Genomic DNA, 22,354 nt, shown 5'->3' with positions numbered 1-22,354 from the left:
CCTCAGGTGATCTGCCCACCTCTGCCTCCCAAAGTGCTGGGATTACAAGTGTGAGCCACTGCTTCTGGCCTATGACCTCATAAATCTCACAACTGTGTGGCTAAAAAGATATTTTCTGGACTGTGTGCATGATTTATATTCATTATTATTATAATATATATTTTTTCTGATTTGAGAGACGTTAACTTAAAGCATTGTTGTGGACCCTGAAGAGTTTCATGAGATCCTCACACTCAGCTTAGGATGCGTGATGGGGAAGCTGGTCCCGGGTCAACCAGAAGTCCTAAGGACAAGGCCCCCACCCTGCAATACCCTTCTCTCTCTCCTCCAGTAGGGGTGTCCTTCTGTGCAAGCTCCTTCAGGGAGCATCTCCTGCCCCTGCTTTCCTGGCCTGTTCTGGTTTAGGTAAATGCAGTTTCAAACGTGCTCATGAAATCCTGAAGTAGACAGGAATTTGTAAATCATGCTACTGTAGGCTGAATAATCTCCTGTTCTTCCCAAAGATTTCCACACCTGAATCCCCTGGAACCTGTCACTATGGTAATGTCATATATGGCACCAAGGAACATTGCAGATGCAACTGAGGTTATACACTATTTATTTATTTATTTATTTGAGATGGACTCTTGCTCTGTTGTCCAGGCTGGAGTACAGTGACTCCAGCTCGGCTCACTGCAACCTCTGCCTCCCAGGTTCAAGCGACTCTCCTGCCTCAGCCTCCCAAGAAGCTGGGATGACAGGCACATGCCACTGTGGCCGGCTAATTTTTGTATTTTTAGTAGAGACGGGGTTTCACCATGTTGGCCAGGCTGGTCTCGAACTCCTGGCCTCAGGTGATCTGCCTGCCTCGGCCTCCCAAAGTGCTGGGATTCCAGATGTGAACCTTTACATAGGAAGAGTATGCCGGATTTCCTTGGTGGGCCCGCCCTATCCTATCACACGGGAGCCCTTGAAAGAACAGCACTTTCTCTGGCTGGAGGGAGGAGAGAAGGTGAGGGACATGGTACACAAAGTCAGTGAGATTCTAAAGGTGAGATGGACTCTAAGTGGCCCCTGTTGGCTTCGAGATGGAGCAGACGCTTTCAAGGACCAGACAGTGGACTCTAAGCACTCAGGGCTGTGTTCCCCACACCCCTTCTATGACAATCAGTGAGGAAAGGACGGCTTCAGTCCCATGACAGCAAGAGACTGCATTTTCTAAAAATGGGAATGAGCTTGCAAACCAATTCTTTCCAGGGCCTCCTGCTAAGAGCCCAGGGGGTAGACATCGTCATTTTGACCTTTTGTGACTGTATTAGTCCATTTTCACGCTGCTGATAAAGCCATACCTGAGACTGGGTAATTTATAAAGAAACAGAGGTTTAAGCCAAGGTGGGTGGATTTTCTGAGGCCAGGAGTTTGAGACCAGCATGGCCAACATGGCGAAAACCTGTCTCTACTAAAAATACAAAAATTAGCCGGGCGTGGTGGCGGGCACCTGTAATCCCAGCTACTCCGGAGGCTGAGGCAGGAGAATTGCTTGAACCTGGGAGGCGGAGGCTGCAGTGAGCCGAGATCACGCTATTGCACTCCAGCCTTGGCAACAAGAGTGAAAACTCTGTCTAAGAAAAAAATAAAATAAAGTAAAATAAAACAGTTTTAATGGACTCACACAGTTCCACGTGGCTGGGGAGGCCTCACAATCATGGCCGAAGGTGAAAGGCACATCTTATATGGCTGCAAACAAGACAGAGAGAGCCAAGCGAAAGGGATTTTCCCTTATAAAACCATCAGATTGCTGGCCATGGTGGCTCACACCTGTTATCCTAGCACTTTGGAAGGCGGAGGTGGGTGAATCACTTGAGGTCAGGAGTTCGAGACCAGTCTGGCCAACATGGTGAAATCCCATCTGTACTAAAAATACAAAAAATTAGCCAGGTGTAGTGTCACACGCCTGTAATCCCAGCTCCTCGGTGAGGCTGATGCAGGAGAATCTCTTAAACCCAGGGGGCGGAGGTTGTAGTGAGCCGAGGTCGCGCCATTGCACTCCAGCCTGGGCAACAAGAGTGAAACTTCTGTCTCAAAAAAAACACCAAAACAAATAATAGAGAAAAAACCCATCAGATCTCACGAGACTTATTCACTACCATGAGAACAGTGTGTGAGAAACCGCCCCCTTGCTTCAATTATCTCCCACTGGGTCCCTCCCACAACACACGAGAATTATGGGAGCTACAATTCAAGATGAGATTTGGGAGGGGACACAGCCAAACCATATCAGTGACCTTGAGCAAGTGACCCAGTTGAGCCCGTTTTTGAAACATCTTACCTGCAGACTTGAGATAATAACTTGTTATTTAAAGCTGCTACATTTGTGGCCATTTATGACAGCGGTGGCTAAAAACATTCCCATGGAAATCAGAGTCAATATATGACAGATGATGACGTGAGCCTCCGAGAAGATAAGTGGGTTGTGGGGAAGGTAGGGGTGTCTCCCTAACCATTGCTGGAAGCACCAGGTGATGCATTCTGCTTTTAGCCCCCAATTCATGGCTCTAGACATCACTATCCTTTTGCTCACAAACCTCCTTTTACATAACTAACCAGAAGTCCCAAAAGGGAGGAGCATGTTGGGCTACAATAAGCCCGCTCCCCTGCTGCTCCTGGTGGAATCCTTGGTCCTTCTGAATTTCACAGTGGGGTCACGGTTTCGCACCCCATGCAATGGTGGCTCTCCTGGGAAAACTTTAAGGTGGGGACGGGGTGACTGTGGATTTTCCCAATGCTTCTGGCTGGGTGCCCCGGCTACACCTAAGCATACCTGGCCACAACTGAGGATACCTGGGCATGCCTCAGGATATCTGGCACACATGGCCAAATGAGAAAGCCTCAGTTTCTTCATCTGTAGGACAGGATTGCAAAGGCCGGAATAACCCCTTTTTTTTTTTTTTTTGAGATGGAGTTTCCCTCTTGTTGCCCAGGCTAGAGTGCAATGGCGCGATCTTGGCTCACTGCAATCTCCGCCTCCTGGGTTCAAGCAATTCTCCTGCCTCAGCCTCCTGAGTAGCTGGGATTACAGGCATGCACCATTATTTCCAGCTAATTTTGTATTTTTAGTAGAGACAGAGTTGGCCAGACTGGTCTGGAACTCCCGACCTCAGGTGATCCACCCACCTTGGCCTCCCAAAGTGCTGGGATGACAGACATAAGCCACTGTCAAAAACAGAACTCCCCTTTTTAAAATTTAATCTTTTTATATTAAATTAATAAAGACAGTGTTTTGTCATGTTGCCCAGGCAGGTCTTGAACTCCTGGGCTCAAGCAATCCACCCTTCTCAGCCTCCCAAAGTGCTGGGATTATGTGCTTGAGGCACTGCGCCTGGCTCACAAGGAGCCTTCTTAATCCAGCCTGGTTACTTAATCACCCCTGAGCATACCTGGCGACACCTGAGCATTCCTGGGCACATCCAGAGATATCTGGCACACCTGGCCAAATGGGACAGTCCCATCCCTTGGTCTCCCTGGCCTCAGTTTCCTCATCTGTAGGACAGAGGGTTGCAAAGGCCACAAAGACCCTTCTTAATCCAGCCTGGTCACCCGGCCACACCTGAGCACACCTGGTCATACCTGAGGCGTCCGGTAGGTCTCTGTATTCCAATCATCTTAGATCTGCACCAGAACCCGCCCAGTGGCTGGGTGCAACCTGCACACTGGGGGTGCCCGTTAGTGCCTGTTGAGGTTCTGGGGGGAGTGAGGCCTGGCTGGGAGTGGGGATGCAGGGTCCCAGTGGGGGTCAAACTTCTACATGGGCTGTGATCCTGCAAGGTGCCAGGATCCCAGTGAGCTGTGGAGTGTGGGGTTCTGGCTCCTAGCAGGGATAGGGTTCCTGGCTAGGGTCAGGTGACTTGCTGGTGGAGATTCTCACTCCTGGATCTTGGCAGGGGCTGGGGGTGACCATTGGCGTGTATGTGAGGGTACAGATCTAGAGTGGAGGTCAGGGTCCTGGGGAGCATAGGGTTGGTGATCTAGGGTCCCAGGGTTGCAGGAGAGGGGTCCCGATCTAGCCCCCAAGAGTGGGTTCTTGGATGTTGCTCAGGAAGTAATTTAAGGTGAGACATAAGAGTACAGGGAAGTTTTAGTTTATTAGAAACTATTCCATTACAGGCTGGGTGTGGTGGCTCACGCCTGTAATCCCAGCACTTGGGCAGCCGAGGCTGGCAGATTACTTGAGGTCAGGAGTTTGAGACCAGGCAGGCCAACATGGTGAAATCCTGTCTCTATTAAAAATACGAAAATGAGCTGGGCGTGCTGGTGCATGCCTGTAATCCCAGCTACCAGGGAGGCTGAGAGAGGAGACTCTCTTGAACCCAGGAGGCGGAGGTTGCAGTGAGCTGAGGTTGTGCCACTGCACTCCAGCCTGGGCAACAGAGTGAGACTCTGTCTTAAAAAAAAAAGAAAAAGAAAAACTGTTTCGTCATAGAGGTGTAATACCTTGTGTTTGTTTTAAAACTTTCTTCTATAGGGGTCTGTCTTATCTATGTAAAAGCTAGGTTATGTCTACGTGCAGGTGAGCTGACTGCGTGACATTTATTCCTTTGTTGATTTAGAGAGAGCCATCCTTAGCATTTTCGCGCCCAAGCACGTCAAAGCATGACTGTAATTATCTTTAAAAGCATATATGGTTGCGCGATATGGCGACATCCAGACATTCTGCTGTTGTCTGTGTTTGTCCTTGGAGGCATTATTAAGTCATTTCTTCAGCCGTAAACATCTTATGACCATGGGCCGTGACCGGCAAAGAATGTGTCTTCCTGGTTTTTAAGATGGAGTTGATGATTAAAATGGTGTCACCCCAGCTCTCCCAGGCTCCTGTCTTCCAAACACAGCGGGTGTTAGGATCTGTCTGGAGTCCGGATGCCAGGTCTGGGGTCCCCTGGGGAACTGGGTGAGGGACTGGGAGGGTTGTGGTGGAGTGAAGGTCTGAGTAAGTGTCTGGGTGAGGGGATCCATGAAGGATTCCAACAGGAGTCTGGTGGGGGATCCATGTGGGGTTGCAGCCTTCATCCTGGTGGGGGTATCCTTGTCGGGTTTCAGCCTTGTCCTTGGTAAGGTCCTGGGTGGGGGGTCCTTTTGGGTTTTCAGCCTGGCCCTGGTAAGGGTCTGGGTGGGGGTTCTGTGCTGGTCTGGGGTTCCCTGAGGGAGCCCAGGTAACTCTGTGGTTGACTGGGGTTCCTAACCAAGGTTCGAGTAAGGGTCTGCGATCCCAGTAGGGATCAGGGTAGGGAGGGGTTCGTGGTACCTGAAGTAGTCTGGAGTTCTCTGCAGGGGCTGGGATGGGGGTCTGTGGTCCCTGCAGGGTTGCAGGGGGACAGGGAAATGGAGAGGTGGGTTTGGTGGGTGGTGTCTGTGGCCTGGCAGGAATTGGGGCGGGGTCTGTGGTGTCAGTAGGAATTGGGGTGTGGGGTCCGTGCTTGGGGCAGGGTCTGTGGTCTCAGTAGAAACTGGAGTGTGGGGTCTGTGCTTGGGGCAGGGTCTGTGGTCTCAGTAGGAACTGGAGTGTGGGGTCCATGGTCCTTGCAGCTGTCCAGAGTCCTCTGTGGGAGTCCTGCTCCATAATCCTTGCGTGGGTCTGGGTGGTCATCTGGGGTTCCCTATGGGGTCCAAGCGGGGGTCTGTGGTCCCTGCTGGGGTCTGCGTGGGGTTCCATGATTCTGGCTAAGATGGGGAGCGTGCTTCCCATAGTAGTCCCCGTCCCCTGTGGGGTCTGGTTGGAGGATGTGTTATCCCATGGTGGGGGTCCTGGCTGGGGTCAGAATGGGGTTCCGCTGTCTTGGCTGGAGTGCGGGGTCTTGGGGAGGCAGTCCCAGCTGGGGTCTGTAGTCCTGGGGGGCGTCCTGGCAGGGGTCTGTGGTCTTGCGGGGTGCTGGCTGGGGCCTGCGGTCCAGGGGGTAGTTCTGGTGGAGGTGGAGGTCCTGGAAGGGGGCCCCAGTAGGTAGGGGTCTGTGATCCTGGAGAGGGGTCCTGGTGGTGGGGTCCGAGTGGAGGTCTGTTGTCCTGGGGGGACCCTGGGAGGATCTGTGGTCCTGGAGAATCCTGGTGGAGGTCTGTGGTCCTGGTGGGGTTCTTGGGGGGGGGCTGTGGTCTGGGGGTGCCCCAGGGGGGGGGTCTGTGGCCTTGGGGGGTCCAGGCAGGGGGTGGGGGGGGGGGGGGGTTCTTGGGAGGAGTCTACGGATCTGAGTTGGGTGCTGGCTGGGGTCTGTGGTCCCAGGGGTGTCCTGTGGTACTGGGGTGGTCCTGGCTGGGGTCTGTGACCCCTGGTGGGGGTCTTGGCTGGGGTTTGTGGTCCTGGGGGCGTCCTGGCTGGGGTCGTTGGTCCTGGTGGGGGTGTGGAGGGTCCCTGCTGGGGTCTGTGGTCCTGGGGGTGGGCGGGGGGAAGTTCTGGCTGAGGTCTGTGGTCCTGGCCGTGGGTGTGTGTGTGGGTCCCTGCTGGGGTCTGTGGTCCTGAATGGGGGGTCCTGACTGTGATCCCCAGTGATCCTGGGGGTGTCCTGGCTGGGGTCAGTGGTCCTGGAGTGGCGTTCTGGCTGGGGTCTGTGGTTCTGAGGGAGGCGCCTAGGCTGGGGTCAGTGGTCCTGGCGGGGGGCGTCCTGGCTGGGGTCGGTGGTCCTGGAGGGGTGGTCCTGGCTGGGGTCAGTGGTCCTGGAGGGGTGGTCCTGGCTGGGGTCGGTGGTCCTGGAGGGGTGGTCCTGGCTGGGGTCTGTGGTCCTGGGGGGGGCGGGGCGTCCTGGCTGGGGTCGGTGGTCCGCTGGGGGTCCCCAGTCCTGCAGGCGGTGCGGGATCCCAGCGGGCCCGGACTGGGGTCTGTGGTCCTGGCGGGGGGCGTCCTGGCTGGGGTCGGTGGTCCGCTCGGGGTCCCCAGTCCTGCAGGCGGTACGGGATCCCAGCGGGCCCGGACGGGGTCTGGGGTTGGGGGGTCCCCGCAGGCCGGGGCGGTCCGGGGCGGGCAGGGGGCGGTCCGGGGCGGGCGCGTTTCCGCCGTCGGTCCGGGCGGGCGGGCGCAGAGTCCCGCGGGCGGCGCGGAAGCGGCGGCGGCGCGGCCGGGGCAGCCATGTCGCCATTGTCTGCGGCGCGGGCGGCCCTGCGGGTCTACGCGGCCGGCGCCGCGGTGATCCTGGCGCAGCTGCTACGGCGTTGCCGCGGGGGCTTCCTGGAGCCAGGTCAGCGGGGCGGGGTGGGGGTCGGGGCTCCGGGGACCCGGGTGGGCGCGGGCGCGGGCCGGGGCGGGCTCGGGGGCGGGAGCGCGGGGTCTCCGCGTGACCTTGGCGAGGCGGTGGCGCTCCCGGAAGTGGGACTGGGCGGGGGTCGCGGTGGGGCCGGGGTTGCGGGGGGCGTGCGCGCCTGGGACCTCCCCGCCCCGCGCTTCCCGTCCCCGCCGGCTCTTCTGCGCGCCCCCCGCGCTGGCCCGGCCCGGCCCGGCCTGGCCCTTCCCTCCCCGCGCGTGTGTCCTCCCCGCGCGTGTGTCCTCCCCGCGCGTGTGTCCTCCCCGCGCGTGTGTCCTCCCCGCGCGTGTGTCCTCCCCGCCTGTCCCGGGTCGGGCTCCAACCGAGCCGCCCCCGTGCAACCGCCCCCCGGCCCACCCTGACACCTCCGGGCCATGGCCGGGGACCCGGGGGCTCGCACTCCCCGCGCCCCAGACCGCAGGCGGCTCTGCCTGCCGCCTGCGGTCGGCCAGTGACCGCGCGCCCCCGCCAGGCCCCGGAGGGGAGGAGGGGGCGTCCCAGGGACCTCGACCCCCACCCACCCCAGGGTAAGTGAGGACGGGCCCTTCTCCGGAGAACGTCTCCAGAGGGGACGCAGGGGCGGCCGCTCGGGCACTGGGGAGCCACGGAGGTCTGGTGGGGAGGGCAGGCCCGGTAAGTGGCAACTTTGTTTCCTTGGCCTTTGTAAACATCTCTGAGTCACAGATCTCCAACTTTGCAGGACTCGTTTACTGTCTGAACTCATCCGTGAGGACCGCCACTGTGTTTTGTGTATGAAGATTACTTATATTCATAGATTTGCAGGTTCAGAATTTATTAATTTATTTTTTGTAATAGGAAGTAGAGATGAAGTCTTGCTATGTTGCCCATGCTACTCTCGAACTCCTGGGCTCAAGCAGTCCTGCCTCAGCCTCCCAAAGTGCTGGCATTACAGTCACCAGCTACTGCGTCCGACTAATGTTTTAAATTTTTTGTGGACAGGGTCTTGCTGTGTTGCCCAGGCTGGTCTCAAACTCCTGGGCTCAAGCGATCTTCCTGCCTTTGCCTCCCAAACTGCTGGGATTACAGGTGTGAGCCACCAAACCTGTCTAATGTTTTAATTTTTTTTGTAGCAATAGGGTCTTGCTACGTTGCCCAGGCTGCTCTGAAACTCGTGGGCCGAAGCAATGCTCCTACCTGGGTCCCCCAAAGTGTTGGGTTTACAGGCGTGAGCCACCACGCCTGGCTAATGTTTTAAATCTTTTGTAGAGATGGCGTCTCACCATGTGGCCCAGGCTGGTCTTGAACCCCTGGCCTGCAGCAATCCTCCAGTCTGGGCCTCCCAAACTGCTGGGATTACAGACAGAGCACCACTATACCCAGCCCATAGTCTCAATTTAAACCTGGAAACCTGTAAACAATTATTTGTGAACTGGTATAAAGGGAATGATAATTCCATGTTAGGTTAAATGACACTTTGTTTCAAAAATGACAGTTTTCCAAAACAGAGCGTTCAGAGGGTCAGTGTGGTGGGGGTGGGGGTGTACGTTGCCCCATATGTCTTAAATGTCCGGCCTAAGAAGAGAGCTGTTATTTCTGCCTCTGTAGACGGTTTCGTGGCATGTCAGGAGGCCTCTGGAAGACACTGCTGCACGCCTCTGGGAGACTGGGAGTCAGCCAGGCGAAGCGCTTGGGTGCCTTATTGTGAAATGACTTTCGACTTCCACTCTGCACCCACTGAGGGAACCCCAGGGGTCCCAGCGCCACACTTTGAGAAGCGTGCCTGGAGTGGGTGTTTTAAAATGAGCCTCACTCTCTCCCGCCTCTAGCCAGAAAAAGCTTTGAGTTTTCTGTGAGCTAAGCTTTTCTTTTTCTGCCAGGCTGGCTTCAGTATTTGTTTTTTAAACCTGCTTAGCATAATTACCAGTGCGTAGAAGAAGGAGCGTAAAGGAACTGCAGTCAGGCCTTGCTAGGGCAGGAGAGCATGTTTGTTTGAAGTCAGTAATCAGTTGCAAGGTAAACGGTTTACAGCCAGCGAACAATTGTGTGGCGTCTCTCAGAAGATGATGTTTTAGTTTTGCTTACAGAAAGGTCCCTTTAAACCTTCTTAAGGGCCTGTGTGGACCCTGGCAGAAGAGGCTGGGGTTCCTGCAGCAGCTCACCAAAATGCTGGCCTTTGAAAAACTTGCTCTTTGTGCATTAGAAAGGAGGGCTGGATTCTTTTTTTTTTCTTTCCATTTATTGATTAAATAACAACAACAGAAGGTTGTTAAAGAGGACAAGCTTCTGGTGAAGTCACGTGTCTGCCAAGGGACTCTGTACCCGGTGTGTATCGAAACAGAATGGTCTTCTCTAAAGATTAACTTCAGTAGCTTGTCCTCATCGAGCCCCTTCCTGTGTATGGATTAAAAATAATTTTTGTTATCGGTGGAGGAATGCCGTTTTCCTTGGTCTGCTGGTGGCCAGCTTCCTAAACAGCGTTTTTTATTTGCTTCTCTCTGGTGGACCTTTGCTGTTGGTGAGGAAACGTTGAACTTTGTCCAGGGCATTTGAGCTAAGCTGTTTGAATAACCACGAGGGCCAGTTTCCCCACTGCAGATTGGAAGCAAGGGCAGTTTTTTCTTAGGACTTTCAAATGGAGCTTGTTCTTAGACGTCTTACAAAGGAAATGCCTGGGTTACACATTCCACATGAGTTGAGTTACATAGTATGAGAAGGAAGAAATCGCGGCTGGAATCCACTCCTAAATGGTGTCTTCTTCCAGTTTATCATGGAAAAACAAGATAATTACACATTAATCATAGATGTTGGTCATGCCTTTACAGAGGGGGTTTAGAAGCAAATTGACAATTCCTATAAAAGGTTCTGCCCCTGTGTTCTTAAGACTGTCCATGTGGCCCATTCAATAAGGTGTATCTGTTGGTTGGATTTTAAAATAGGTGATTTAATCAGTGTATTTAATATCCTAATATGGCATCAAAACTTGAACATTGATATGGCCTGAAATCTGTTGAAAATGATCGTATGGCCGGGCGCGGTGGCTCAAGCCTGTAATCCCAGCACTTTGGGAGGCCGAGACGGGCGGATCACGAGGTCAGGAGATCGAGACCATCCTGGCTAACACGGTGAAACCCCGTCTCTATTAAGAAATACACAAAACTAGCCGGGCGAGGTGGCGGGCGCCTGTAGTCCCAGCTACTCTGGAGGCTGAGGCCGGAGAATGGCGTGAACCCGGGAGGCGGAGCTTGCAGTGAGCTGAGATCCGGCCACTGCAGTCCAGCCTGGGTGACAGAGCGAGACTCCGTCTCAAAAAAAAAAAAAAAAAAAAAAAAAAAGAAAATGATCGTATTGAGTGAAGAAAGTCTCTACCCACCAGTATTAATAACAGGGTGATCTGTTTAGAAATTACATTTTCTCTGATGCATCAGTGAGTTTTGCAAAGGAGAGAAAATTGATGGTACCTATAGTCAAGCCCAGTTCCAGTACTGTACAGAATTTTTCTTAAAAGTTCTATTGTAAATAATAGGCCACAGAATATTCCTTCACTTTCTGGGATGCAAAATGGACTTGTAAATGCTGTACCACAGGAGTGAGTATTTACGAAAAATATGCCAACTGGCCCACTTACAAAGCTATTTATAGAAGTCCTACTTTTCAAACTTTTTTTTTTAACCTATAAAAGGAAAGTTAATTCTTGTTGGTTTTATAAGTAGTGAACAGTGGCTATTAGAAATCAGGTAGAAGTAAAAACAGCAGTTTTCCAACTTCTTTTTTTTTTTTTTCGAGACTGAGTTTTGCTCTTGTCGCCCAGGCTGGAGTGCAATGGCGTGATCTCGGCTCACCACAACCTCTGCCTTCCGGGTTCAAGTGATTCTCCTGCCTCAGTCTCCCAAGTAGCTGGGATTACAGGCATGCATATGCCACCATGCCTGGCTAATTTTGTATTTTTAGTAGAGACGGGGTTTCTCCATGTTGGTCAGGCTGGTCTCAAACTCCTGACCTCAGGTGAGCCGTCCATCTTGGCATCCCAAATTGCTGGGATTACAAGGGTGAGCCCCTGCGCCTGGCCTCCAACTTCTTGATCATAGAATCCCTTTCAAAAAAACGAGGACCCCGGACAGTTTTTGTTTTTGTGGACTATAACAGTCAATAAGGCATCCTGTTAGACATTAAAACAGAAATTTAAAACATATTTAACAATTTATTTACAAGTAATGGTAACAGGCCAGTTACATGTTACTACCAAGAATGTGTGTAATTTATTTATTGTTTATATATTTTATTTTTATTAAATATATATATTTTTAGAATAATTTATACTTTTCTATAAATATAAAATACAAGTAAGTTGTATTTATATAAGGTAGATGTAAATGAAAACAACTGATATTTTTATATAAATATATAAATGTGTACATTTATGGGGCACATTGTGATGCTTTGCTATATGTTGGCATTGTGGAATAATTCAATCTTGCTAACATCTATCACCTGCTATTTTTCCTTTGTGGTGGGAACATTTAAAATCTCTTTTACCTGTTTTTCTGTTTTTTTATTTCCATAGATTATAGGGGAACAGGTGGTGGTTGGTTCCATCAGTAAGTTTTTTAGTAGTGATTTGTGAGATTTTGGTGTACCCATCACCCAAGCAGTATACACTGCACACAAGACATTTAAAGTATCTATTAGTGGGCCGGGCACAGTGGCTCACGCCTGTAATCCCAGCACTTTAGGAGGCTGAGGCGGGTGGATTGCCTGAGCTCAGGAGTTTGAGACCAGCCTGGGCAATACAGTGAAACCCTGTCTCTATTAAAATACAAAAAATTAGCTGCGTGTGGCAGTGTGCGCCTGTAGTCCCAGCTACTCAGGAGGCTGAGGCAGGAGAATGGTGTGAACCCGGGAGGTGGAGGTTGCAGTGAGCTGAGATTGCGCCACTGCACTCCAGCCTGGGCGACAGAGCAAGACTCCGTCTCAAAAAATAAAAAAAATAAAAATAAAAAAAATAAAAACCTCTTTTAGGTATTTTGAAATACGTAATACACTATTAACTCTAGCCACCACGCTGTGCAGTAGGTCACTGAAACTTATTTCTCCCATCGAACAGAAACTTGCTACCCTTTGGCCGTGTGTTGTATGTTTTTTAAAATAAAAATGATTGTCATTTCCAAAATAACAAAAACTTAGGGAGAAGAATGGCTGAGTTTTAGGGTTTTGTCGGCCTCATCCACAAAGGGATAGACGGCGGCTGTCTCCTTCCTCTGCTTCTTCACACTGGTGTCTTGTGACGTGTCGTTCTGGTAAGAGTCATGTGAGGCATGTCTACTGGCCTCTCATGGATGTGCAATTGGAAACGTGAAGTCGCCGGCCCCCTGAGGGCGTTCTGGGGAGTATCCCCCGCAATCCCGCCCCGGGGATGCCGCACCAGCCTTGAAGAATGAGGCAGTGAGAGGCTGGTTTGCAGCAACCTTTATTTGTGGCCTTGTGTGCACGGAAGCACTGCGAGGAAGGAGGAGGGAGGGTACTCACTACGAAAGGCCAGCTCCGCTGTGGCTGTTACGTGGGTTCAGGTGGAACCCACCTGCTGTGTGGACGATGCTTTACCTGAGAGTCCCATGGGATTCTGACAGCAGGAGATATGTAGGAGGGAGCTTCTTGTGCCTCCATCCAGGAGTCACTTGGTTAGGGGTTTGGGAATTTCTGCTGTCAGTACAAAACTTCGCTCCAGGTACTAGACCTGTTTCAGCCAAATAATAATAATGATCATCATAATAGAATATAAACGTTTGTTCACCTAAATAATAATAATAATAATAATAATAGAATATAAATGTTTGTTCATGGTACTGGGCCGTCTTTCAGCCAAATAATAATAATATTAATGAGAATATAAACCTTTGTTCAGGGTACTGTGATCTCTTTCAACCCAGTAATAATCATAACAATAGTAATAATAATGATAGAATATAAACCTTTGCTTCATCTCCTGGAATGTCTTTGAGCCAAATAATAACAATAATGTTAATGATAATAGAATATAAACCTTTGTTCAGGGTACTGCGACCTCTTTCAGCTCAATAATAATAATAGTAGTAATAATGATAATAATGATAGAATATAAACCTTTCCTTCATCTCCTGGAATGTCTTTCAGCCAAATAACAATAATAATATTAATGATAATAGAATATAAACCTTTGTTCAGGGTACTGCGACCTCTTTTCAGCCCAATAATAACAATAGCAATAGTAATAATGATAATAATGATAGAATATAGAACTTTGCTCCATGTCCTGGGAGCTCTTTCAGCCAAATAAGAAGAATAAGAGAATATAAACCTTCATTCACAGTACTAGGACCTCTTTCAGACCAATACTAATGATAGTAATAATAATTATAATAGAATGTAAACTTGTTTTCTAGGTACTAGGACCTCTTTCAGCCAAATCACAATAATAGTGGAATATAAAACTTGGCTCTAGGTACCAGAACCTCTTTTCAGCCAAATAGTAATAATAAGAATAGTATTAATAGAATATAGACCTTTGATCCAGGTACTGGGACACCTGTGAGCCAAATGATAATAATAACAATGATCATAATAGAACGTAAACCTTTGACTGAAGTACCAGAACCTTTTTCAGCCAAATAATAATAATAAAATATAAACTTTTGTTCCAGGTACCCGGACTTCTTTCAGCCTAATAATAATCATAGAATATAAACCTTTACTACAGGTCCTGGCACCTTTTTCAGCCAACTAATAATAATAATAGAATATAAACTTTTGTTCTGTGACTGGGACCTCTTTCAGTCTAATAACAAAAGTCATAATAATAGAATACAAACCTTTGCTCCAGGTTCCAGAACCTCTTTCAGCCTAATAATAATAATAATAATGATGATGGAATGAAAGTTTTTATTCCAGGTATTCGGGGCCTCTTCGAGCATCATCATCATCATAATAATAATATAAACCTTTGCTACAGGTATCAGGACCTGTTTCAGCCGAATAATAATAACGACAATGATAATAATAGAATAGAAACCTTTGCCCCAGGCACTGGGGCCTCTTTCAGTCCAATAATCACAATAATAACAATAATAATAATAATAACAATAATAATAATAATAATAGAATTTGGACGTTTGCTCCAGCTTTCAGGACCTCCTTCAGACAGATACTAATAACCGAATATGAACTTTTCTTCCAGGTATCGGGACCTCTTCCAGCCTAAAGATAATAGTAATAATAGCACATCAATCTTTTTTTTGTTTGTTTTCTTCTTTTTTTGAGATGGAGTTTTGCTCTTATTGCCCAGGCTAGAGTGCAATGGCGTGATCTCGGCTCACTACAACCTCTGCTTCCTGGGTTCAAGTGATTCTCAAGCCTCAGCCTCCCGAGTAGCTGGGACTACAGGCATGTGCCACCACCACGCCCGGCTAATTTTGTATTTTTAGTGGAGGAGGGGTTTCACCATGTTTTCCAGGGTGGTCTCAAACTCCTGACCTCAGGTGATGCATCCGCCTTGGCCTCCCAAAGTGCTGAGAGTACAGGCATGAGCCACTGCACCTGGTGCCAATATAAAAATCTTTGCTACAGGTACTGGGACCTTTTTCAGCCTAATAATAATAACAACCATAACAATAATAATTAGAATATAAACCTTTGTTACTGGCACTGGGACCTCTTCCAGCCTAATCATAATAGAAGTAGTAATAAATAATGGAATAGAAACCTTTCCTTCAGGTTCCAGAACCGCTTTCAGCCTCATAATAATAATAATAATAATAATAATAATAATAAAATGTAAACTTTTGTTTGAGGACTGGGACCTCTTTCAGCCTAATAGCACAGATAATAATAATGGAATGTAAACCTTTTCCCCCAAGTACCAAAAGCTGTTTCAGCCAAATAATATGATGATGATGATGATGATGACGATGGAGGATCTGATAACAGCTGTGTCCTCTCACTCAGGTCAGACTTAAAAGCGAGCATTTCAGAGCTAGACCGAGGCCTCTTGAGATGATTTTCTGCCTCCGCTGACTGTGTAATCCAGGGGCCCCACCCTAACTCGGCTGCAGAACATGCAGCTTGAGGGTTCCCCGTTTGCTGGAAGTCCCGGCTGTGTTATTCATTCTCTTGGCTTGCTACCTTAGAAGAAACCAGGATGCTGGCGTTGGTCAGAGGACCCCCATCCTTGCACCCTACTCTTGGGAAGCAGTGCTGCTAGGCTATGGTAATGCCCAGTTCACCTGGCACATGGTGGCGGCTCCCTAAAAAGCGCTGGACAGGCACCGTTGATGGAAAGCCAGCAACATAGGCCGCGACTGCCCATGAAGACGGGGGGCCTTTCTAAGACCTCTACTCATTATTGGGGGCAAAATTAACCTTCAGAATATCTTGCTGTAATAAAGTACCAGAAACCGGAGGGCTTAAAACCATAGCTTATTCTCTCCCAGTTCTGGAGGCCAGAAGTCTGAAATCAAAGTGTCTCAGGGCTGCGCTCCCTCCGGAGGCTTAGGCGGAGCATGCTTCCTGCCTCTCCCAGGTCCTGGGGGCTCCCGGCGTCCCTGGGCTTCAGGCCAGCCACATCTTCACTCTAGCCTCTGTCTCTCTCTCCATGTGGCCTTCTCTGTGTAGTCTGTATCTCCTCTTCTGTCTTTTATAAAGACATTTGTCACCGCATTTAGGGCTTACCCGAATCCCGGATGACCTCATCTCCAGATCCTTAACTCATTAGATCTACAAAATTTCTTACAACCAAGTAAGATCTCATTCCACGTCCTGGGCTTTAGGATGTGGACAGACCTTTCTGTGGGCCACTGTTCAATCCACCATGATTTTAGCAGTTCCTTCTGGAGGCTGCAGGGAAGGATCCTTCCTGCCTCTCCCAGCTCCTGGGGGCTCCAGGCACTCTGGGCTTGTGGCTGCATCACTCCAGTCTCTGCCTCTGTCTTCATGTGGCCTTCTCCTCTGTGTCTGTGTCTCCTCTTCTGTCTTCTATTAAGGACACTGGTCACTGCATTTGGGACCACCCCGACTGAGAATAATCTGATCTTAAGATCTTTGCCTTCATTATTAATACATCTACAGAGACCCTTTTTCCAAACAAGGTCACAAGTACCAGGTGGATACAGATTTTCTTTGGCAGAGGAGGACGCTTTTCAACCCACTATAGTGATCACTGAAATATGCTTCCTTGCACTGACTGTCCTGACACTCTGAATGTGCTTGGGTGGTGCGTTTCGTTGTTTACCCTCCTGAGTGCTGTACTGGACACTTGCAGATACAATTACACCTTTTAACAAAGCCCAGCTGTCATTTTGGGCAACCCAGTCACAGAGGTGGCTTCCTGCGTGGCACCTGGAAGGGCCTGTATGTGTGAGTATTCAACCTCAACAGGAACCCTGGGGACTGGCTTCGGGGTCATCTAAGCCTCCACACCAAGTGCCCGATGATGTTTGCACAGGTGTGTGATATTTACCCAGTTGGGCCTTTCTGCCCACAGGTGTGACTGGATACAATGGGCATTTTGAGAAGTTCCGGGGATTGAGAAATCCATGCTTCTTCAGATGTGCTTACAGATCACGGATGTACCTGTGCTAAAAACAAAGCCTGTGACATTCCACATGGCTTCATTTTAAACCATAAAGTTGGAGAAGAATGTGCAATGCCTCTTAGCTATAGGAAATCCGGCTGTAGCCAGACGGAGGTCCTGTTTGGCTTCTTTAATGCAGTTAATGAAGCTCAGGTGGCGTTCGACAGCGATTCTTGCTGTGATGGTTGCCGGGGGAGGGGGGGTCTGCCTGGCCGCTTGTGGACTCTTCTATGTAGGTGACGTCCCCAGAAAAGATCTACGCAGCTTTCCCACGTGGCAGGTGCTTGGCAAAGCTCTTAGAACAGGAACAACAAGCCCCTGCGATGAGAAGGGCACTGTCAGGCTGGGCACGGTGGCTTACGTCTGTCATCCCAGCACTTTGGGAGGCCGAGGCGGGTGGATCACCTGAAGTCAGGAGTTCGAGACCAGCCTGACCAACATGGTGAAACCCCATCTCTACTAAAACTACAAAAATTAGCTGGGCATGGTGGCAGGCACCTGTAATCCCAGCTACTCAGGAAGCTGAGGCAGGAAAATCGCTTGAACCTGGGAGGCGGAGGTTGCAGTGAGCTAGGATCACGCCACTGCACTGCCGCCTGGGTGACAGAGCGAGACTCTGTCTCAAAAAAAAAAAAAAAAAAAAAAAAAAAGGCACTTGTCAGGTACAGCCCTGCAAAAATGCCGTGCTCACTCGCAAACCTGTACCTTGACATGTGCGGCACCGCTGCGTTGGATTGACGTAGAAGAAAGAGCGTGTTCCTGCGCTAGCTTCCCACCTCCGCTTTGCAAAAGTGACCCGCAAGGAAGGTCCAGCCGTCCGGCCCCAGTGCCCTTTGGTTGAACGCGGAGCTGCCCCGGCACCCCGGCTGTCTCCCCAGCAGGGCTCCCACATCTGCCTGGGTCCCTTCTCATGCTGTGTTTGTCTTGGCCCTTCTCAGCAGGTCCCCACGCATGAGCGGCCGTCCAAGCAGGCAGGCCCCAGTGGAGAAGCAATGGAGAATAAAAGCCTGGAGAGCTCCCAGACAGACCTGAAGCTGGTGGCCCACCCCCGCGCCAAGAGCAAGGTGTGGAAGTATTTCGGCTTTGACACCAATGCCGAGGGATGCATCTTGCAGTGGAAGAAAATCTACTGCCGCATCTGCATGGCCCAGATCGCCTACTCCGGAAACACCTCCAACCTGTCCTACCACCTGGAGAAGAACCACCCCGAGGAATTCTGCGAGTTTGTCAAGAGCAACACGGAGCAGATGCGCGAGGCCTTTGCCACCGCCTTCTCCAAGCTGAAGCCCGAGTCGTCCCAGCAGCCCGGGCAGGACGCGCTGGCTGTCAAGGCCGGCCACGGCTACGACAGCAAGAAGCAGCAAGAGCTGACGGCCGCCGTGCTGGGCCTCATCTGCGAGGGGCTGTACCCGGCCTCCATCGTGGACGAGCCCACCTTCAAGGTGCTGTTGAAGACGGCTGACCCCCGGTACGAGCTGCCCAGCCGGAAGTACATCTCCACCAAGGCCATCCCTGAGAAGTACGGGGCCGTCCGGGAGGTGATCCTGAAGGAGCTGGCCGAGGCCACCTGGTGTGGCATCTCCACTGACATGTGGAGAAGCGAGAACCAGAACCGTGCCTACGTCACGCTGGCCGCCCACTTCCTGGGCCTGGGCGCCCCCAACTGCCTGTCCGTGGGCTCCCGCTGCCTGAAGACCTTCGAGGTGCCCGAAGAGAACACGGCGGAGACCATCACGCGGGTGCTCTACGAGGTCTTCATCGAGTGGGGCATCAGCGCCAAGGTCTTCGGGGCCACCACCAACTACGGCAAGGACATCGTGAAGGCGTGCTCCCTGCTGGACATCGCCGTGCACATGCCCTGCCTGGGCCACACCTTCAACGCCGGCATCCAGCAGGCCTTCCAGCTCCCGAAGCTGGGGGCGTTGCTGTCGCGCTGCCGAAAACTGGTGGAGTACTTCCAGCAGTCTGCTGTGGCCATGTACATGCTCTATGAGAAGCAGAAGCAGCAGAACGTGGCCCACTGCATGCTGGTGAGCAACCGCGTCTCCTGGTGGGGGAGCACGCTGGCCATGCTGCAGCGCCTCAAGGAGCAGCAGTTCGTCATCGCCGGGGTCCTGGTGGAGGACAGCAACAACCACCACCTGATGCTGGAGGCCAGCGAGTGGGCCACCATCGAGGGGCTGGTCGAGCTCCTGCAGCCCTTCAAGCAGGTGGCCGAGATGCTGTCAGCCTCCAGGTACCCCACCATCAGCATGGTGAAGCCGCTGCTGCACATGCTCCTCAACACCACGCTCAACATCAAGGAGACCGACTCCAAGGAGCTCAGCATGGCCAAGGAGGTCATCGCCAAGGAGCTCTCCAAGACCTACCAGGAGACGCCTGAGATTGACATGTTTCTCAACGTCGCCACCTTCCTGGACCCCCGCTACAAGAGGCTGCCCTTCCTCTCTGCCTTCGAGCGGCAGCAGGTGGAGAACCGCGTAGTGGAAGAGGCCAAGGGCCTGCTGGACAAGGTCAAAGACGGCGGCTACCGGCCGGCCGAGGACAAGATCTTCCCGGTGCCCGAGGAGCCTCCGGTAAAGAAGCTCATGCGGACGTCCACGCCTCCGCCCACCAGCGTCATCAACAACATGCTGGCGGAGATCTTCTGCCAGACGGGCGGCGTGGAGGACCAGGAAGAATGGCACGCCCAGGTGGTGGAGGAGCTGAGCAACTTCAAATCCCAGAAGGTGCTCGGCCTCAACGAAGACCCCCTCAAGTGGTGGTCGGACCGCCTGGCCCTCTTCCCCCTGCTGCCCAAAGTGCTTCAGAAGTACTGGTGCGTGACAGCCACGCGCGTCGCACCGGAGCGTCTCTTCGGTTCCGCCGCCAACGTGGTCAGCGCCAAGAGGAACCGGCTGGCCCCCGCGCACGTGGACGAGCAGGTGTTTCTGTATGAGAACGCCCGGAGTGGGGCAGAGGCGGAACCCGAGGACCAGGACGAGGGGGAGTGGGGCCTGGACCAGGAGCAGGTGTTCTCCTTGGGGGACGGCGTCAGCGGCGGTTTCTTTGGCATCAGGGACAGCAGCTTCCTGTAGCGAGGAAGCGTCTTGTCTTACAGGTCATCCCCGCAGCAGCCCATTGGATGCTTTGCTGTAAATACTCACCTGGTCAGCTTGGTTTTGAACCTCAGAGACCATCCACTGTCTTTGACACCTAGAAGGTGGAAAAAGGACAGAGATTCGAGAAGCGAGAGAGGGTCAGGCGTGGTGGCTCTCGTCTGTAATCCCAGCACTTTGGGAGGCCGAGGTGGGCAGATTAACTGAGGTCAGAAGATGGAGACCAGCCTGGCCAACATGGCGAAACCTGTCTCTACTAAAAATACAAAAATTAGCTAGGCATGATGGTACGTTCCTGTAATCCCAGCTACTCTGGAGGCTGAGGCCAGAGAATCACTTGAACCTGGCAGGTGGAGGTTGCAGTGAGCTGAGATCGCTCCACTGCGCTCCAGCCTGGGCGACAAGAGCGAGACTCTCTCAAAAAGAAGAAAGAAGACACAAGAGAGGCGGCTTTGAGTGGGTTTCCTTTCCTCCCCTATTCCCGGGGCCCTGACGACTCCTGCTTGGGAATTGCAATGCTCAACGCCCCGCATGCAGCAGAGCCTAGAGGAGCTGTTCCTTCACAGATACGCGAGACCCACACGGTACCATATCTGATTCAAGCTCTCCCTGGGAGGGCTTAGAAGACACACAGGAACATGCTGGGTGGCGTCGAACGAACCTTTCCTGATCATCATGCGTGACTTCTGTGAGGTCCAGATCACTGAATTCATGTTTACATTCTCATGCAAGCGGGGACCTCTTGCTTCTGGGAAATGGGGAGAGACCTTTTAGCCAAAATGCCCTTCTTCAAAAGAGAGACCTGAGAGACTTTTTTTTTTTTAATGTTTGGTTAAAAATGTGACAGATGAGTAAAAAATGCAGGTACTTAACAAAAAGCAAAAAAAAAAAAAAAAAAAAAAAAAAAAACAAAAAAACAAACAAAAAAACGGTGTGGACTGTGTTGTATTTTCGACAGGTTGCTGTCAGCCTGCTTCCTGCTCCCTGCCAAAATTCACGTTGTGCAGTTGGTCCTTGAAAACTGGGTGGTGGCTCACGCTGAGGTCAGGAGTTCGAGACCAGCCTGGCCAACCAACGTGGTGAAACCTCGTCTCTACTAAAAATACAAAAAAATGAGCCAGGTGTGGTGGCGTGCGCCTGTAATCCCAGCTACTCGGGAGGCTGAGGTGGGAGAATCACTTGAGCCCAGGAGGCGGCGGTTGCAGTGAGCCAAGACTGCGCCACTGCACTCCAGTCTGGGTGACAGAGTGAGACTCTGTCTCAAAACAAAACGAAACAAAAGTGGGCGGCTCACGGGTCTGGAGGTTGTGTCTTGTGTGTGTCAGCCCTAAAAGTCCAGTTCCTCCGTGCGGCCAGCTTTTCCACATAGGGTGTTTTTGATTTGATTACCGGAAAGGACTCTTGCTGCTTCTCTTTTAAACTCAATACCACAGGGGAAATGAATTTTAAAATATTGCCACCGGAGGGGTTTTCCGTGGCTGGATTCTTGCGAGTTGCTTTCAGTCATTCAGGGAAACAAAGACGTTTTCCAACACGTAGAACTGCTTTTTAACCGGAGGAAAAATACTTAATGAAGCTTAGCGTATTGCTTGGATTCTACGTGCAGCAGGTTCTCTGCCTCCGTGAAGACAAGGTGGGCTGGGGAGGACGGTGTCTAGGAGGGATGACCCCACTCAGCTCCAGGCAATGTTCTGCCAAGACCCGAAGAACTCTGGGTGTCAGAGGGTGAAGCAGGAACTACCTGCATTTCACAGCTGCTGACTTCTCAGGGCTACAAGCAGCACAGAATTCTATCCTTACGTCCTGAGCCGGTGTAAGTCTAGAGAAGGAAGCGCGGGAGAAATCCACGTAACCTTTGCTTTCTTTTTAAGGGAAGCGGTTCTGCCATGAACTTGGAAGCCTCAGCTCCGGGTGTTCTCAGCAGAAGGGCAGCTGGAAGGGACACAGTGGGGCAGGCTTTGGGGTTGCTCTCTGTTCTGCCCGGAGGCTGGGGACGCAGGGCAGCCCATGCCTCCGGGGCCCCTATTCTGTAGCATTGCCAACGTTCCCTTTCCGTCTCAATCATTTGCTTTTCGTCACTCATGTGAAAAATGTGAACTGCTCCGGCTCTGTCTTCATTTTTATTTTTAAGCCATTGTTCCCCTCCTAAATGGTTGCTTCTTATTTAATGCTTTAAAGTTGGACTGTTGTTCAATAAACCAGAGAACTACATGAGCTGCTCGTTCATTTGTCTGCCGCGTGTCCGTCTGGACTGCAGCTGGTCTGGTCTGAACCCCTTGATTCTGGGAGTGGAGGGAGGGTGTTTGTTGTTACTATTTTTATTTTTGTTGTGGTCCTTGTTTAAAGCAACTTTTTCCAGGGCACCCGCAGTCACTTCTGTGCTCCTCTTTCTCATCTGTCAATCCTCAAGTTATGATGTACTTTCGGGTGTTTTGGCA

General features: G+C 51.2%; 2 protein-coding genes across 4 annotated transcripts in view; both read left to right on the top strand.

The window, feature by feature from the left end:
* Positions 1 to 7,036: 7,036 nt before the first annotated feature.
* Positions 7,037 to 20,757, top strand: ZBED1 (zinc finger BED-type containing 1). Of its 3 annotated transcripts, none has more exons than XM_025372283.1 (2): positions 7,037 to 7,196; positions 17,757 to 20,757. In XM_025372283.1, exon 2 carries the CDS (start codon positions 17,811 to 17,813, stop codon positions 19,893 to 19,895), a length of 2,085 nt encoding a protein of 694 aa, XP_025228068.1. In that variant the 5' UTR covers positions 7,037 to 7,196; positions 17,757 to 17,810; the 3' UTR covers positions 19,896 to 20,757. The 3 variants fall into 3 exon arrangements, with proteins under 3 accessions (XP_025228068.1, XP_025228069.1, XP_025228070.1); XM_025372284.1 differs by having other exon boundaries at positions 7,053 to 7,196; positions 17,760 to 20,757; XM_025372285.1 differs by lacking the exon at positions 7,037 to 7,196 and adding an exon at positions 7,558 to 7,786.
* Positions 7,045 to 22,354, top strand: part of DHRSX (dehydrogenase/reductase X-linked) — a 274,696-nt gene continuing 259,386 nt past the window's right edge. The window contains exon 1 of the mRNA XM_025372286.1: positions 7,045 to 7,196. Within this exon, the coding sequence (XP_025228071.1) occupies positions 7,088 to 7,196 (109 nt within the window). The 5' untranslated portion in view covers positions 7,045 to 7,087. The remainder of the gene's footprint in view (positions 7,197 to 22,354) is intronic.

Source organism: Theropithecus gelada, chromosome X (assembly GCF_003255815.1).
Source record: "Theropithecus gelada isolate Dixy chromosome X, Tgel_1.0, whole genome shotgun sequence".
Classification (NCBI taxonomy): Eukaryota; Metazoa; Chordata; class Mammalia; order Primates; family Cercopithecidae; genus Theropithecus; species Theropithecus gelada.
Note: the sequence above shows the minus strand (reverse complement) of the source record. Positions and strands in the feature narration are given on the sequence as shown.

What these genes read in the sequence shown, in the direction of transcription:
- ZBED1 (XM_025372283.1), top strand. Translation starts at nt 17,811, where the DNA reads ATGGAGAATAAAAGCCTGGAGAGCTCCCAGACAGACCTGAAGCTGGTG.